The following is a 17,278-nucleotide window of genomic DNA, read 5'->3' as shown; positions in this document are numbered from 1 at the left end:
GGACTTGTCACAGTTCAGAATGTACATTTATTTCTGTTTCAGAATCTCTACTGATAATTTTGACACATAACCTACATTAGAACAAACCATGATAAGCAAAACATATACTTCTAAAATAAGTGCAGGGGTCATCTCCCTTATGCATAGCTCAGTTAAAAATATATAAAAAATAACAAAACCCAAACCAACCCTCTTCTCTCCCATCTTGTACACAAAATTCTGCTGGTTATATTTTATGAACAACGCAAGAACTCATGGACCTCCAGTACAAGAGCTCCAGCCTCACACTCCATTAAAACTTTAAACTTAGTACTGCAGTTCTTTAGATTCTCTTATCCTCACTGTCTTAACGGAAAGCTTAGAGGAGAAAAGCCTTTGAAGACCTGTAATAACCTGGAGTACACCATGTTCCCAGACACACACTTTTGTGCTAAGAGATGTTATAGGACTATGGGCAGCAGGTCCCTCAGGCACTGTCAGTATCCCCAGAAAGTAGAGCTCAGCTCTGCTCCTCTGCTCCCTGTGAGGAACTGCCATGGCCATGAAGCCTGCCCTCAGCTTCCTCTTGTAAATGCTGCTGGGAGATCTGCCTTCCAGCTACTGAAGGACAGGAGCAGATGTGTGGATCAGCTAGGCCTGGCTGCAGTCTACCAGCTGGTACTCCTTCCTATGAGCAGGAACCTGTTGCTCCAGAACTGCAGAACTGAGGAAATCTCTGTACATCTCCCTGCTTTCCCTCCTCTCAACTCCCCCACCCCCAAAAAGCAAACAAAGCAAACAACAACAACAAAAAACACACAAAAAAGCCCCAACCAAACAAAAACCCAACAAACCAACAACATTTTGCAGGGTGACCAACTTTCAGTTGTCTCAGCTGGGAACAGGCAGTGAAGTCTGATGAGTTTAATTTTCAGTATTGTTGCTGACTGCAGTATGGGGACATTGGCTTGCCTCTAATACAAGAGCTCATAAATGGCTGTGTCTTATGCTAGTGGAGCTCCCCAAGGGCAATTCATGCTGCCAGGAAGCAGCCTGAATTCACAAGTGCTAATGTTAAAAAGCATCTGATACTCGAGCCAGGTTGCTTAAAGGTATCTTGGTTATGACCACTACAGAACAAGAGCTGCAGGAAAATCATATTTGAAAAACTGGCTCAGTTTGCTAAAATGCAGCTCATTTTCTATTCACAGCTAATTTGGACTTGTGCAGTGGCAGAAGTCGTGAGCGCATGATCACGCCTCAACCAGCAGCACAGTAGAAGATCCTCTGCTGCTCTGGCTTTACCATGTGTCTCTGTCAGCAGTCCTCTTAATAAAGATGCAGGAGGTTTTCTGGCAGGAAGCTGCATTGCATCTCCAAATGACACAAGCTAAGCCAGCAAAAGCATTCTTCTGTTGGAACTGCTATGCAAAACCTGCACTAGAGGTTTTGCTAACATAATTATCTTGGCTGGGGTGGCAAAGGATTTTTTCAAGCTCTTAGCTGATACATCTTTGCCAGTAAATCCTTATGCTGTAGGTCACACCTTTGCTTTTTCTTGGCTTACCTTGACTTGAGTGTCATGCCTTGTTTAAAATAAAATAAAATAAAACAAAAATAAAGCAAAGCCATTAGTAAACTGCCAGAAGTAATCAGAACCATCCAGACTCACCACTGTATGAAAGTTTAAAATATGGCAGATTCCAAACAGGCCAAGATCTATGTGGTCTAGGAAACAGAGGTACTTCTGGTGTTTCTGCCTGTTGCCTGGACTCAGTTTTGCACAAACTATACTTCATAGCCTTGCTCACTTTATACCTAAGATTTGAATGCTTCCTTCTTTCAGCACATTCTGATTTTGAAGCTAACGTGGGCACAGTTTACCAGCAATCTGAAGGACAGCAGTCAGTACAGACGACCACAAGCAGTGTTCTACAGCTGACATCCCTTCAAGAGCTGCACAGTTGTATGTGCGCTCGTTGCTGAACAGTGCCTGAGACTTCATCACGATAACTCAGACCAACCATGATAACTTGCAGCTTGCTTAGACTCTGCAAAGGGCTGGCAGCAGACAGAAGCAGGGCTACTAACGCGGCTACAAACTTTGTCCATCTGGTCCACCCATTCAAGGGATATGATTGTTCCAGGTCAGAGACACTCATCTGCTCCTCTGCCAGACAACACACTGTAGGAACTTTCAGCCCTGGGGATCTGATCCCGATCAGTATCACTGAGATTGCTACTTTGAGTGATTGGCAATCAATCAGAAAACGGTGCTGGACAGAAATAAGCCCCTCACGCTATTCCTCCAAAGACAACTTGTTTGAGCTGAACAAACAAATTATTTTAAACTGCAGTGAACCAGCTTTTTGGAGTCTAAACAACTCGTATGTATATACAACAGACCAATAAAACCAGTCATTTACTTTTAGCCTGTCTTAGTGGGCTCCTCCAGCCCTCCACCCAGTGGGGTGAAAACCTCTAAAAAGCCTTGAACTTGAATATGCAGGCTCTTGAATATTAGTGAGATAAAGGTAAATATGGAATGAATACTTAAATTTCTGTGATAACAAATCAGTTAAACGCTTTCTGAAAGCCAGTGTTTAACAAAAACATTAGTATACAGGTCTTGAAAATAAAACAATAGAAGCAGTTGGATTTTTGTTTTGATATTATACCATCATGAAAATAATGGCTCATATCTAATGAAAAATGTGGCCTGAAGAAAGTTATGAAAATAGCATGTTTTAATAACGTGTAAATCCAGAACTCAGTCTACAAGTGAACAATCCTATTAGTTAAACGAATGTGAAACTATCAGATCACTCTTTCTGCATTAAGTATTGAATGCAACAGAGCAAAAAGGTATTCCTTCTTCATTGCTTTGATGCAAGCAGTTCTTGGAAATTTTTATAAGTTTTAGGTAAATATCATTGTAGCATGTTTTTCAGTGAACTATGTATTTACAGAAACAGAAAACTGTGTAAGTTTAAATGCAAGTCCTCCTTAGATTATTAATGTTGGTTGAGCAGGAACTTTTAAAAGCTGACCGTACTTCTGTACATCAGGAAATACATTATTTTTTTCTGAAAGGGCCTGACTTCGAAAATAAGGAAAAGCTGAATGCTCAACTCAGCACCTCACAGATGGACATGAAGTCTAAGACCCTTGTTATTTAAACACAGACTGATGGATTTCCTCTTCAACAAGCAGATATGACAACATTCACCATTCCTGTCCTTTGAAGCTTCAGTTTTGACTCTTGCAGTTTCTGAGAAAATTCAGGAAGGAGCAGCGTCCCACAAGCAAGGCCTCTGGGCCAGAGTGTATGTAAACTGAAGGTTTTGGTGTCACATACATAAACTCATAAAGATCCCTCTCTTTGCAGTTGGGGAATGGCAAATGGCTCACTACAGGTTGTGAAGAAATGCTAATTTTGTGTTTATTTTCCTGGTGTGCTCAGTGATCCTGGGCCAAGCCTGGTCATCATCATAGATGATGACCATATCACCATGATTACTGCTGAATAACCTAAAGGAGAGCGTGCTTTATTGTTTTCCTGCTGCTCTCACTAAGAGCTGGTTAATCAAACACCACAGATCATCTCCAAGTATTTATGACACATTATGAGTCAGAGAAGTTATGCCAGGTAATGTTGAGTCAACAGAAGAACAAGGAGGCTCATTTAAGACACTAAGAGTCTATTGAATGCCACAGTGCCTGCATTTTGGGACAGTGGATACTGCCACCAGGCAGGGCCTGAACAATCCCATTTTCCCATGGTGACACTCCTGTGGAGCTCACCAGGGTGCCACAAGACTGGGACCATCAGACACCCCTGCGCTATATCGCAGCTGATGTCTGCTAAACTTTCTGCACATGCTCTTCAAAGTTTCTGACGAGCTTTGTCAAAAAGGCCTACTGTGGATTTAACTTCTTATCCATCTTTTTTAAGCCAAGAGCTCATCACTTTTGACTTAAGAAGTTCCACTTAAAAAAATGAAAATCACAGCCAAAAAGACGCTGTGTGAAATCAGCAAATTCTGGCCCTCATCAATAAAAATGCAAAATGTTAAAAATATGGAATAAAGTAGAAAGTCAGTTCCTCTTTCCCACAGCATTTCGTGCCTGCTTTGTGTTATATATCTACCAAATGATAAGCTCCTTGAAAGAGAACCATTTCCCTTTTGTTTGGTCCTGAGCACACAGTTGGAAGTTCAGGCATCTAGCACGCAGAGAAGCATTCTTGTGTGCTCTTTGCCTAATTTTAAAATAAGTTAAATAGAATATACATAATAGCCATTTAGTTAGATCAAAGGCAGCTGGAGCCACCCCTGGTGTTTATTTCCAAACCATTACACATCACTAGCAAGATATTCCCCATGACCCTCTGATCTCCTAAGTTTCATAAGCAATGCTAAGAGCAAAAGCAACTGTGAGCTTTAATTCTGTTCCTTTTTGTCCAAAGTCCTGTTAAACAACCCAACACACCAGACAGGCCTCATTTCACACTCCTCCACATGTGATATGGCTCTTATAGCCATGTAAAGGTACTCCTAAGCTGAATCACTAAGCATGGTCACACTGGGATGAATGCCCCACTGGGAGGCTACCTGTGCTAACTGGTGTTTTCTAAAATGCTCGTTAGGTTCACAAGAAAAACGAGGCACAAACAAGCCTTGCTCTGAGGAGCTCAGTCCCGCATGTTGGTCCTTTTGCCTGTTCCTGAAGCATTTCTGGTGCATCTTAAAGCAGTGGGCTTGAAGTACCAGCTGGAACACTGAGTTCCCCGGTGGAACAGGAGCAAACGTTCACAGCAGACTTGAAAGGGAAATGTTTTGAGCTTAACAGCTGTGCAGCCAATGTTTTCAGTTTAATTTTTTTTCCCCCTGTAACCTCTGTGTGAACTTATGGAAGGAAGGGTTCTGGCTTCCAAACCCTCACTCCTGGATAGAGTGGCTCCATGAAGCCCAGTGGCGCTTCACACCCTCACCCCCTGTGCTGTAAGTGTGTATCCTATGTCTACAAGGTTAGCAATTGGGCTTGAGGATTTCAGGGGCATTTTCCAACCTCAGTGTTCTATGATAGAGATGCAGGTGCCAGCCTGCTCTGACAAGACTGTCCTGTAGATTTCCAAGACACGTGGTATCTGCAGAAGGTGCATTTTGAACATATGCAAACATGTTAATTGAGGTTTCTTTTTTCACGCTTGCACTTTTTGACCTGTGCCTCCGGCTCCAGACACAAACCTCCTGGTATTGCTTCAGCCTCTGACTGGGACTGAAATGGTGAAGAGACTGGCGGGGAAGACGTGTCAAGAGTGTCTGAGGTCCTTTGCTGTGCAATGTGCAGAGGAGAGGAGCTGAGGGGAGCCATCATGGCGGCTGCAGCTCCTTGTAGGGAGCGGAAGGTGTGTGAGCTCTGGTGTGTGACAGTGACAGGGTATGGCATGGAGCTGTGCCAGGGGAGGGGCAGCTGGGGGACAGGGAAAGGGTCTGCACCAGAGGGTGGTGGGCATGGAATGGGCTGCACAGGGCTGTGGGCACGGCCTCAGTGCTGGAGCTCAGGGAGCACTTGGACAGTGCTCTTAAATGTAGGGTTTGAACGCTGGGTGGTGCTGTGTGGAGACAGAAGTTGACCTTGATGATCCTCATGGGCCCCTTCCAACCTGGGATATTGTACAGTTCTGTCTGTCTATGATTACTGCAGCCCCACAGCTGACATGGTTTATATTTCTTGTTTCTTTTCAAATTCGTATTTGAAGGCACTGACCAGAACAATGACACTCCCAGCACCAAATCCTTATGTGTCCCCAGCCATCACAAGATCTCTCACCAACTTCTTTCCCACACAGTTGCCCTAAAGACAGTCTGCCTGGCATAGGAGAGCAGATGCATGTGCTCAGTGAGTGTTAAGAGCAAAAGAAATGTGTGAGATAAAACAACAGGTACTCACAGAAATCCTTAGCTCTACAGAGCATCCATCACAAGTGCACTGTATCACACAGGACGGAGCCTGAAGCCCAGAACTGAGCTGCTGCCAGCAGGCACAGGCAGTGTGCTTTGCAGGCTGAGTGCTACCACTGCCGTCCTGGCAGAGGCTCATGCAGGTAATGAAGGAGATGGTGGATGCGATCTGTTTGATCAAACCACGCTTCATTTATGATTGATGAAATACCTAGTTCTGCTCTCTGTACAAAAATATCTACAGTGTTGTAGATGCAGCATTCCTACGGCGTGGAACAAAATGCAGTTTTTCTTTATTTAATTTTGGGGAAAGAGCCACAGTTTCATAATGGTTTACGTGCATCCCTGCAGACTAAAAAAAAAATCCTCTAAACTGACAAAGTGATTCCCATGGAAATGTACCAAGTACACAGAACAGTTGTTTCATGTTCATGTATTAATGAACCAGAAATTACATTCTCCCCCACCTGAAGGAAAACAGCACTTCAAAATGCTGACAAGAGCAAAGTCTGTAAACGTATCATTTAAATATCTGACAATAAAACCTAGCAAGAGATGGCACTAGCTAATGTGTACACAAAAAGGTTCTTTTGCAGGAATTGTGGAATATTCTCTGTTTTCCCTCGTTTTCAGTAATACATTTTAAACACCCTTCCAACATTCCTTTGAGCACATATAGCAGGAGAAGCCTACCAAAGTTGCAGTCTCATAGCTTCCTCAGCACTAGCACAGCACTAAAACCATCAATAAAAATGTTTTCACACTCTATATGTCAGAATCAATTTTACTAATAAGTATGACATTTCTTCTAAGACAAACAAATTTAGTAATTTTCTTTTTAGTTCTTTTTTTTTTTCCTTTTTTTTTTTCTTTTTTTTTTCCTTGCAATTACTTTGGTATCTCTCTAGGCAAATATGGAAGTAAATTGGAGTGATATCATGCAACTCAAATTGGGGGTTAGCAATCCAGTTCTTAAGAAAGCTGGCTTTTAGAGGCAGTGCTAAGCGAGAAGTGATAGTGACAGTCCTGCGAAGCAGGCTTCGCTATTGAAGCCAAGAACAGCTGTGACAGTGCAGATTCAGCTGCACTGCTCCACTAACTTATTAAAATTATTTTCTGGAAAATAAAACGCCAAACCCTTCAGTGTGTGAGTAGGTCATTTATTCCTACTTAAAGGGTCTCAGTTGAGACTCCCAACACAACTGCTCGCAGTGATTTTCACTAGACATTGGATATAGATCACTAATGCATTTCACAAAGGCTACTGAAAAGCCATCAGCTGGGAACAGCTTTTGGTCACTACTAAACAGGGGGCAGATTTGAACCAGTGACCTAGAAGTGAAAGACTTTGTAATCTGATTACCAATCCCTTGAGCCATCCCATCCCTCCCCTTTTCTTTTTTACTGATAAGAGAAAAAGAGTCTTATTACCTAAGCAACTTTTGTAGCCTGTTAGCAATGCAAAAGCTTTCATTTAGTGCTTAAAAAGGAAAGTCTCATGGGCACGCTTATTAGTCCATCTCAAGCACAGACTCTGTACTATTTTTCCCTATTAATTTCAAAATAAATGTATTGGTATAAAAGTGTAGCACAATGCTTTTTCTGATAATGATTTATAGTAAAGTTCTTGCTGATTAAAATAGGTGCTGATGAGAGGTTTTTACATAGCTGTGGAGTCAACAGATCCCTTACTGGCAACTGAAGAGACAACACCGCTCCTTTTGTCAGCAAATACTCCAAAGAATATAAATGCTTTACTGAGGTATGCTGCATATTGTAGATGATAGGCACCTAAACTGCTTGCTTTTCAAATCGAAATCACACTTTTAAGCAATCATAAAGATGAGTTTTCTTACACAAAAGTGGGATTATTCAGTAAGTACTGTATACTCATTGTAAAATATTATTTGAATGTGCAAATGCGGTCTCCCAAGTATGCCAGGACCCATTTAAACAGCAGCAGACATGAGCTTTTGTGACACGACGAAGCTATTGTTTCTCCTTTTCCTTCTTGGTCCTCTTCTCAAGACCCTCAGGAAGAAAACTGGGAGACCTTTTCTGTCAGTTTCCTACTTATTTTTTGTTCTTTCTTTCTTTCTTTTTTTTTTTTTACTTTCTTTCTTTTTTTTTTTTTTTCCCCAGACATTGTGGCCTGCACATTAACACTGCTTCCTTTGGCTTGAGGTAATAAACGATTAGCTACAGCATAGTGGTGTGGTGTTCATGTTTTTCTTCACTGTACTACACTCAGCCAATGTCTCAAAAATTAATGCAAGTGTATCAGGATCTGAAATTAACTTTCTATAGCCATGAGCAACATCCTGCTAGGAGGGGGAAAATCCTATTATAGCAGTTCTGGCATCTCAATGCTCATAGACTGTTAGTACTAACAAAGTAAGATTTCAAATTATAAAATGGTGAATACAAAAAGAACTGTTCTGTATTGATTGAGCATTTCTTTCCTTTCTGCTTATGAACCAATAAAGAAAAACTAGGTAATGCTCGCTCCTGCGAAACCACAGATCAATTACTAAACATCAGCTTGCAGATAAAACTGCCCCCCCTCCCCCAAAATACTACATTTTCATGCAGGAATAATTAGAAAATCCACATTCTTATAACCAACGTATCACAACATCCTCTGAAGTTGTGCAGTAACTTCCAGGAGGATTTTTGGAGAAAATTATGTGCTCACTGTAATGCTTAAAATACACTGCTGGTAACTGAGATGGCTCATAATCTCTTTGGTATTTACAAGAGATTAGGCAGGACTCACACAAAATATTTTCAATTCACCGCACAGAATATAATCTCTTGTTATATCGATCTGCCTTTTAATAGGTACAGATACAACCAGGGCAGTATTTCACAAGTTTATTAAAAAATTACATTTGGTGTGCGATGGAGTCATGAAGTTTCAGACAGCTCAATGTTAGAGCTACTGCCTGCCCAAGCCTTTGGTTACTGTGAATGCCTGTCACCTGACCAGCTGATCGTCTGCAGCGATAAGGCAAACAGTGGTTAACATACGCACCTATGCATGTTTTCTCCAGTAAAATGTACATGCTAAGTGGAAGTCAGCGACAGCTAACAAGGAAGAAATATTGAACACTGGAATACAGAGCCAAAAAATACCCCTGGCAGCACCGGGGAATGAAGGATCCTGCTTTGGAGGGCAGCTCCTGCTGAAGGGACAAGCACTGCTTTGAGCCTTACAGCTCCAGCCCTGGGTGCTGAACTCCATGGCCATGGGCAATGCCTGATCCTGACAGCACGCTGTGCTCCACAGTGCTCTGCTGGCTACGGAAGGTGCAAATGGGGTAACAACAGCGTTCCGTATTTTCGCTTTGAGTTATAAAGCTGTGTTTTGGTTACAAGTCTAACATTGATATCATCTTTCTGATGTTTGCGAAATAACACCTGCTTCTATTAACGTGATTAATATGATTATTCAACGTTTTTACAAATAAACACAGCTAAAAAAGAGTCCACTTGTGGAAAATATATAAATAAAAAATGCCTGAGCTTGGAACAACTTTGTGCCATCCATACAATCAATGTATGCTGTGCACGAACAGAAGACGCGCACAGTGAACTTCCCACTCCTGTCCCGTGTTCATCCTCCTCCCGACCTTTGTGCCAATAAGTTACCAAAGCCCTCAACGCTGATTCCTTTCTAAAGCTGCCAACTGCAGCTGCTGGCCGCAGGCGCAGCTGGCGAGAGACCCAAACCCCGGCTCAGCACAAACGCAGCCTTCCAGCATCATGTTTCTGCTGGAGAGAGAAAAAACAAGCCGTGAGGCGGCTGTGCAGGACGCTGGCCCCGCACTCCCACGCTTAACACGGCGGAGGAGCCTCCAGCAGCCGGCTGCGTGCGGACCAGGACCCGGCGGCGGAGGACGAGCACACAGTGCCCCCTAGCGGCGGCGAGGGGCAGGCGCGGCTCGCGGAGCCAGTCGGAGGCCGGGCCCACGCCGCGCGTGGGTCTGCCCGAGCACAACGCCTTTTGATGCTTTCCACCCTTTTCTCATCAATTGGAGGCGAACGCATTCAGCCCGGCGGCAATCGCTTGACAGCACAGCCTCAGCGCCTCTCAGCGAATTACCTTTTTGCTTACAGTCACACTCCACCAGCGTGCCCCACAATTTCCCTCCGACGCGCACCACGCTGCCAAACTTCAGCTCAGCACGTGTCGTTGCTGCGCGTTTCGCCGTTCTGCTGCGTGAGCCCTCGACAAAGAGCAGCGATCTGCTCGGTCCCGCGAGTGGCAGCGCGTCACGCGGCCATTAGCATCGGCGGGGAGCGGGCAGTCAAACGGGAGACAAAGGCACGAGGCATAAAGGAGCGGAGCAAGATGGCACCGATACAGGTGCGTGGAGTGTCAAAGGAGCCACGCATGTAAAAAAAGGAAGAGTGGAAGCCTGACAGCGCTGCCCGGTTTCATTTGCATAAAAAGTGAAAGTGACTACTTATAAATGTATTCAAATCACAAGATGTTTGTGTTCTCTCTCTATCTTTTTTTTTTTTCCTCGTGTGAAGCATTAATTCCCATCCTTGCATTTTAAAAAGCAGTGTACATCATTAGGCTTTTACAAAAAAGATTACAGTGCGCGTTCTAAATTGATTCCTATGTAAAGAGAAGGTGGAAAATAAGAGGCAAATCGCTGGAAATGCAGTGTTGGGAATGACAGTAGATATGTATTTAGATACAGTAACTATTAGGGCACAATTGCAGATGAAACTTTAATTGTGTCAGATTCATTATAATCTCCGAATGGCATATATGAATTTAGGCTTAATTTGAACCACAGGAAAGTGGATCTTGAAGTTTTCGTCATTAGATTTTAACAGTAACTTAGCACTCTGAAAAAGTCAATAATAATAACTGCAATATTTCAGCTGTGTTCCAGGGCAGACAGGGTACCTGTGGTTACCTCTCATTAATGGTTTTGCATGCAGTATGCTTCACTCCTACCCCAAGATCCCAACCTGAGCAGAACAAAACTCCTGGACAGAGGAAGGTGAAGGTACATGTATGTTACAGAGATGAGAAGTCTTCTCATCAGCACAAATTTATTCTTTGTGCTGCAGAGGCAAAAGCAACTGTTGTAAGGAGCAGGAGGCACTCAGAGGTGGCCTGCTACCCCAGAGCATCACTCTACCACGTCAAACAGCACTCATCTGCATTTGTACTGGCCACCAAAAATTAACCAAATCTTCATCATGTCCCCTGATTTGACAATGCACATAGTTGGCCCGAGGATGCTAAGCATGCACGCAAAGCACACGTGACCATGTGTGCACATGTGTTGCACGAGTGTCACTGCCAGAAGAGGAACCTCGTGACCAGTGCACCCCCAGCACAGTCCATCAGCTGTGTGGAGGAGGGATAGGGACACACCTTCCCATTATGGTCATTAGTGGGTCTCTGAAGCTAAAGGAATTATGCTGCTAGAACTTACTAGTAATTCTATGCTGATTACGCACGTGGCGCAGCACACTGGCACGCACGCATGTTCAGCTGGCCAGTCAGATGCCATGAACACTTATTCCTGTAGGATGCGTCTCCCATGCTACCTGATTTAGAGATGTTTCTTTAAGCTGCGGAAAGTTACTTGAGCACGTATCAAAGAGAAGCAGAAGGCAGAACGACTTTTTTTTCTTTCAAAATAAGGTGTCTGGGCGAATGTGCATTATATAACTAATTTTAAATTTGCGCAGTTACAGACTATAGACTTGCTACCCCTTCCACGGTTTCATGCAAATCTCCCAAATATAGTGACATTGAAATTTCAAATCTCTTTTTTCTCTATAGCACTTGCTTCACAATTATGGTGTAAAAAACTTCACTCAGATTGTACTTAGCGGAATGCTTCAAAATATAAAAAGTGGATCGAGTGCATACAAAAGAAGCGAGATCCAGCACAATGCAAATAATATTATTGCCTATGTCACGTAGTAAAAAACAACTTTTCCCAAGGAAATAAGGGGTTTGGTCTTTACTTCAGCAGGGCAATTGCTTTTATTTGTGTAGAAAGAAAAGGTGGTGGGAAAAGCAAAAGACTCTGCAGAGCAGGATGATTCTAATTGTTTTGTCCTTGCTGTGTATTATTCAGTCAGAATGCCACCACTCATTGCCCTTTCAGCAATAAACTGGGTCTGAAATGATGACCCCACTAAATCTAGTGCTAAGCAGACATATCTGCATTGTACCCAGGACCATCTTTTCTCAAAATATGAACGTGACAGAAAAACAGGGATTTCTGAGGTATGGCTGTGAAGCTCTATCAGTGCCTTTTTCAGAGTGCTGCATCAAATCACAATTGTCTGGGAGTTCTTGATCATTTAAACATTCCATTTCATCTTAAAAAAAAAAAAAGAAAAAGGCATAAATAAACTTTAATGTCACATCATAGCTCTCCCTCAAAAAACGCACCAGTCTATCTTACATGTGATGGAAGTTTGCCAGTTAATTCATCAAAAGGCTTTGAGTGAAGGGCAGATACCAGATATGATGCGTGGAGAGTAAAAATGTTTAGGTAGGAATGAAGTAGTGAGAAATACTTTTAATTGCTACACGATGTCTGTCACATTAGCAATACCTGGACTTTGAAAAGATCTCCCTAGCAAAACAACACAGAACCACCTTTTATCTTTAGTAACTTGTTTGTAAAATGAAAATGTCTTAGTGACACGAGAGGGAGATGACATTTCAGACATCTCTGTCATTTTTCCAATCTCTAAACACTACCATTTTACTAACTAAAAATAACAACAACAACAGCAAACCCTACAGACTAAGGAATTTCATTATTTATGTGCTTATTGGGATAACATTAGCCCTGTGTCAGAAAAACATCCCTTTGCCATGGAGGTTAAACTGCCCACAGGATAACTTAAAAATATGTGTTGTTCACGTTGTGTAACTTACTTAACTCAGACCCTGTCAGTAAAAGGACTCTCCTGCCCGCTTGATATTGAAGATGCCCAGCAACTGTGCAGTTATTTACACTGATTCCAAACACTTATTTCAACAAATGCAGAACTTGGGGCTACAAATATCTGCTGAGAAAACCTCACTGTGTAACATCGACAGAGCATATCTGAAACTCAGGAAGAACCTACAGACGTTTTCACTCCATTTTTCAGATACATCCACTCTGTTTAACGGCACGATGTTATTCATGCTTTGAATACTCTTTTTTTCCTCCCTTTTCCCCAGAATGTATGTCCACCTAAAGAGCTCAGATTTCCTTTCCTTGTTTTAATTGCTTACAAACAATTGTGTTCTGCCCTTCCTTTTCAAAACTGAAGCTGTTTGCTAAAGATCTCTTTTACTACCAGAAATCTGTGGGGTCCTGTTGCCCTGTATAGTTCGCAAATACAACTAAGTCCCGTGTTTTTCTTCAGCAGAATAACACTGAAAATGGGCTGCTACAAGACACTCAGACTCTTCTTTCATTTCAGAATTAGAAAGCAAGCTCCACTCCCCACTTAAGAGATTAGCTCATATTTAGCCAGTGCGTATCTTCTATGTTCATGGACTCAAATCTCAGCAAAAGACAGCTTACAGAAAGTTGAAAGTATTGGAGATGTACAATCTGTGCACAATGCAGACAATACGGTATTTATACCACTTACACAGAACATTATTACATATAGCAAAATAGTCATCGGTATAAATATGCACTGATTTCATTTATACACTAAAACAAAAAAGAACAGATTTCCGGCTACTGTCCAACTTTTTTTTTTTTTTTTTTTCTCCTGTAGATTTTTGAAGTCTGTATTTATACGTTCCTCCTCTACACCACGGGAAGCTCAGAATTCATCACAGATGAAAAAATCAGAAAAGATCCTCTGTACCAATAGGTCAACGCATTCTTTTGCGATTTTAATAATGGCCTGTCCTATTACATTTGTTATTCATATTGAATAAGGATAGACAATTTTTAGGCATTATATAGCTTTCTTCTGGAATATTAGCTTTGTGGCTTTGAGAGGCCATTTTCTAAAGATCCTAATAGTCAAATGACATCTTGGGAAATGTTACGTTCTCACCGCATTTGCATGATAATGAAGATGAAATTTCATATACGCTACCTAAATTATACTTATCTAAGTTTTGTTTTACTGAATGACCAAAGGAATATGTTCCCTAAGCCAGAGTATCTCAATACAATGCAATACATTATTGCTTCTGTGAAAGACATGAAACTATAATCCAAGTGATAAAGTAAACCCTGTGCAATTTATGTAATGGTGTTAATACGATCTCAGCTGTGTATCTCTGAATTCTTATTTCTTCTGAAGAAAATTCTACAGCGCCCACAAAAATACACACTGTAAATTTTTAGAAGATTACTAAGGAGCAACTCAGTGATGCTCAGGAGCATTATTGTAACGTTTTATTTTTCAGCAACATACAGTAGTATCATGATCTAGGTAGAGCCCACATGCCAGCTTATTCAGTAGCTATGAGCCACCTTTCAGGTGCAGCTACATTTCACCTGCACCTACAGGAAAATCCACGAGTCCAATCATTTTCAGGCAACAGATATATGTTTGAGGGATGACAATAAAGGGCATCATCTCCATCATTAGGCATGTAGGCAAATGCGTAGTTCTCAGAAACCCCAGCCGTGGATAGCAGTGCTCCTGCATGCGGCTTGTGAATACAGGAATCATTCAAAAGCTCCATCCTGTGCAAGGGTGTGCAAAGAACCAGCTCTCAAACCTGCATTTTGAAAGTAAGCCTGTGGCATACCAATTCTATAACAACAAGGACATTGTGAGAAAGTATTATTTGCCATCTCTGATCAGCAAGCGCAGAGCTGATCAATCATCACTCTGCCTAGCAACTCAGTATTATCTGCATGATTCATTCTGAAGTACAGATCCAGAGAACCAAAATCTAACTGCAGTTTTATTCCAAAGATGCAATTCTTAGTACAAAACTGAAGAAAATACCAGTACAAAACCACACAAGTTGCAAACTGGCAATACTAATCTAAGCAAAGACACCAGCACACAACACTCCTAGACTAAGACTCTACTTATAATTGCTAACTCTTTGAAAATAGTTTTTCTTCTTTTTTTTCCCCTGGAATCTCTATACATTGGTATTATTATGATTATTATTTTTTAAGAAGAAACAAAGCAAAACTAAACAAAGCAGCATGGAATAAGTGGTATACATAATAGTGATTTTATTTAACATAGCTTTTCAGTGCATTCCAGCCTATACTGCACATGAACTGCAGGGACAAATCCAAATTTAAAAGGAATAAAAAAAAGAAAGAAAAGGAAAAAAAAAAAAAAAAAAGAAAAACTTATCCTGGAGAAAAAAAAAAAAAGAAAAAAAAAAGCCTATACTCAAAGGAACATCTGAATAAAATTGAGACATCTGCAGTAAAGTTTTACCTTCTCCCTAGAATGTTTGAGATGAACTCAGTGTAACACTGTCTTCCAAGAAAAGACACAGTGATCAATGCGAGAGCACATCAGGCTCCCTTGGACAGGCCAATCAATGCAAGAAAGAACCTTGCCCAGGGCCTTATGCAAATAGGAGCACGTCCTGCAACCCAGGGAGGGAACATGCGCAATAGATCAATGGAATCTGAAAAACCTTACAGCTATATCAGCCTCAGACAGTAAATATATAATGATGAATCCCTCACGTTCACGGTGAACTCTTAAACTAGGTTATTTTCAACAGCTGGTTTAAAAATCTGCTGGGGCTGTACACGGTAGCAGCAAAGAAGTGAAATAAGATTATCTTTTTGGGGTTAATTTGCCCAGGTTTTTTAAGACTGAGGAAATACAGTCTACAGACTTTAACAAAATGCTGAAAGTTCCATGCCAGCCTTTGGTGCAGGGGGTGTGGATGGGGATTTGTGTTGTTATTTTGATATTTCAAGATTTTTTCTAAAACTTACTAAGTAAAGTACTCAGTGATGTATGAAAAGGTTCATAGCTACAAGAATAGAATACCAGAGAGCTAACATCACAGTTGTCACTCTGTTGACTGGAATTTATTCTTTCAAAGAATACTTTGATTATTATTATTATTTTTTTCTTCCATCTTCAACTATATAAGACTGTATTTTAAAGGAACAGGAGAAAACACGAAGGCTTTTATGCAAAGCAGCTGACAGATACAACACCAATACTTCAAAAGCCCTGAAAAACTGAATTAAAACTTGGTCAGGTACACAAAGCAATATTCATGACCACAGGAATGTGATGGTTCACCAACTACTTGCTGTAGTAGGTGGTGACTTGGTATGTAAAAAATACTCAAATAACTAGTTTTCCTATGAAGAACTGCAAAAAATGGTTTCCTAGACAGAATTCATCATTTATTCCTAGAAAAGGGAAAGGGGAGAGAAGGGAGCATGATGAAGAAACAGGCAAAGATACCTACAAAATATTTTTGCCTTGAAATCTCAGCTTTTAAAGATCACTAACTGCTCCAGCCTTCATAGCACATGGGTACAATGCTCCTGTCAAACAGCTTCTGCCACCCTAGAATAAAATATAAACTAGGTATTGACAAGAAAATAAAATGGCATGGCTTAATCAATCAGAAACCTTACACACTTTGTGTCCTGATATGGCACAGGTGGGATTTACTATTAAGCCTAGTTTGCCTTGGAAAATGGGAAAAAGAAGAAAAAACAAAAAGGAAAATAAAAAAGGAAAAAACTACTTAAAGTATTTATTTATCTTGTATTTGTGAGGAAAATATACTCTTGTGTTTTGATTCTATGTCTCAGTTTAGTTCTGTGGCACTAAAAGTACAATTTTCTCAATAAATACATGAGCAAAATCTACTTACATATTTTTACTTGGTATCACATTAAAGTAAAGCCCTTAAATAGGATTATTTTAACATTTAAACACTGGTTCTTATGCTATTATTAATATTAAAACACTTCACTAATATATTGAAAAAGCTACATAACATATCTTCACTAGATTAAAGACAGGAAAGTTCTAGGATAAAATGCAAATTTCATCTGCTTCTTGCAGTGCCACAGTGTGAGAGTTCCCTTCACCAGAAGTATGTTTGGATTCCTTTTACTCCATGTGGATTTGCAATGCCTAATATATTATTAACTTGCAGTTCCCTTGGTTGATCCACTAAACCGGGTCTTAAAGTCTTATAAAATCTCTACTGTTTCACACAAAAGCCATACGTATACTTTTCACCATAATTAACATTTAAATTAACAGTAACGCAATACACTTGTGTAGTCTAATTGGCATAAGATCCTGTCACAGAAATAGGAAAATATGAAATAACAGTTAAGACATTTTTTTTTCCTTTT

General features: G+C 41.0%; 1 protein-coding gene across 13 annotated transcripts in view; it reads right to left on the bottom strand.

Annotated features, from left to right (window-relative positions):
• ARB2A (ARB2 cotranscriptional regulator A) overlaps positions 1-17,278 on the bottom strand; it is a 244,356-nt gene that overhangs the window by 69,138 nt on the left and 157,940 nt on the right. Inside the window, exon 9 of one of the 13 annotated variants that reach the window (XM_015849700.3) lies at positions 16,293-16,472. The exons of 11 other annotated variants lie outside the window; for them this stretch is intronic. In XM_015849700.3, the coding sequence (XP_015705186.2) occupies positions 16,401-16,472 (72 nt within the window). In that variant the 3' untranslated portion in view covers positions 16,293-16,400. Of the gene's footprint in view, positions 1-16,292; positions 16,473-17,278 lie in introns of those variants that run through there. One more of the 13 variants, XM_085527913.1, reaches the window with a different exon arrangement.

Source organism: Coturnix japonica, chromosome Z (genome assembly GCF_054131305.1).
Source record: "Coturnix japonica strain WE chromosome Z, WE-NBRP24, whole genome shotgun sequence".
NCBI classification, from domain to species: domain Eukaryota; kingdom Metazoa; phylum Chordata; class Aves; order Galliformes; family Phasianidae; genus Coturnix; species Coturnix japonica.
This window is presented reverse-complemented; position numbering and strand designations above follow the sequence as displayed.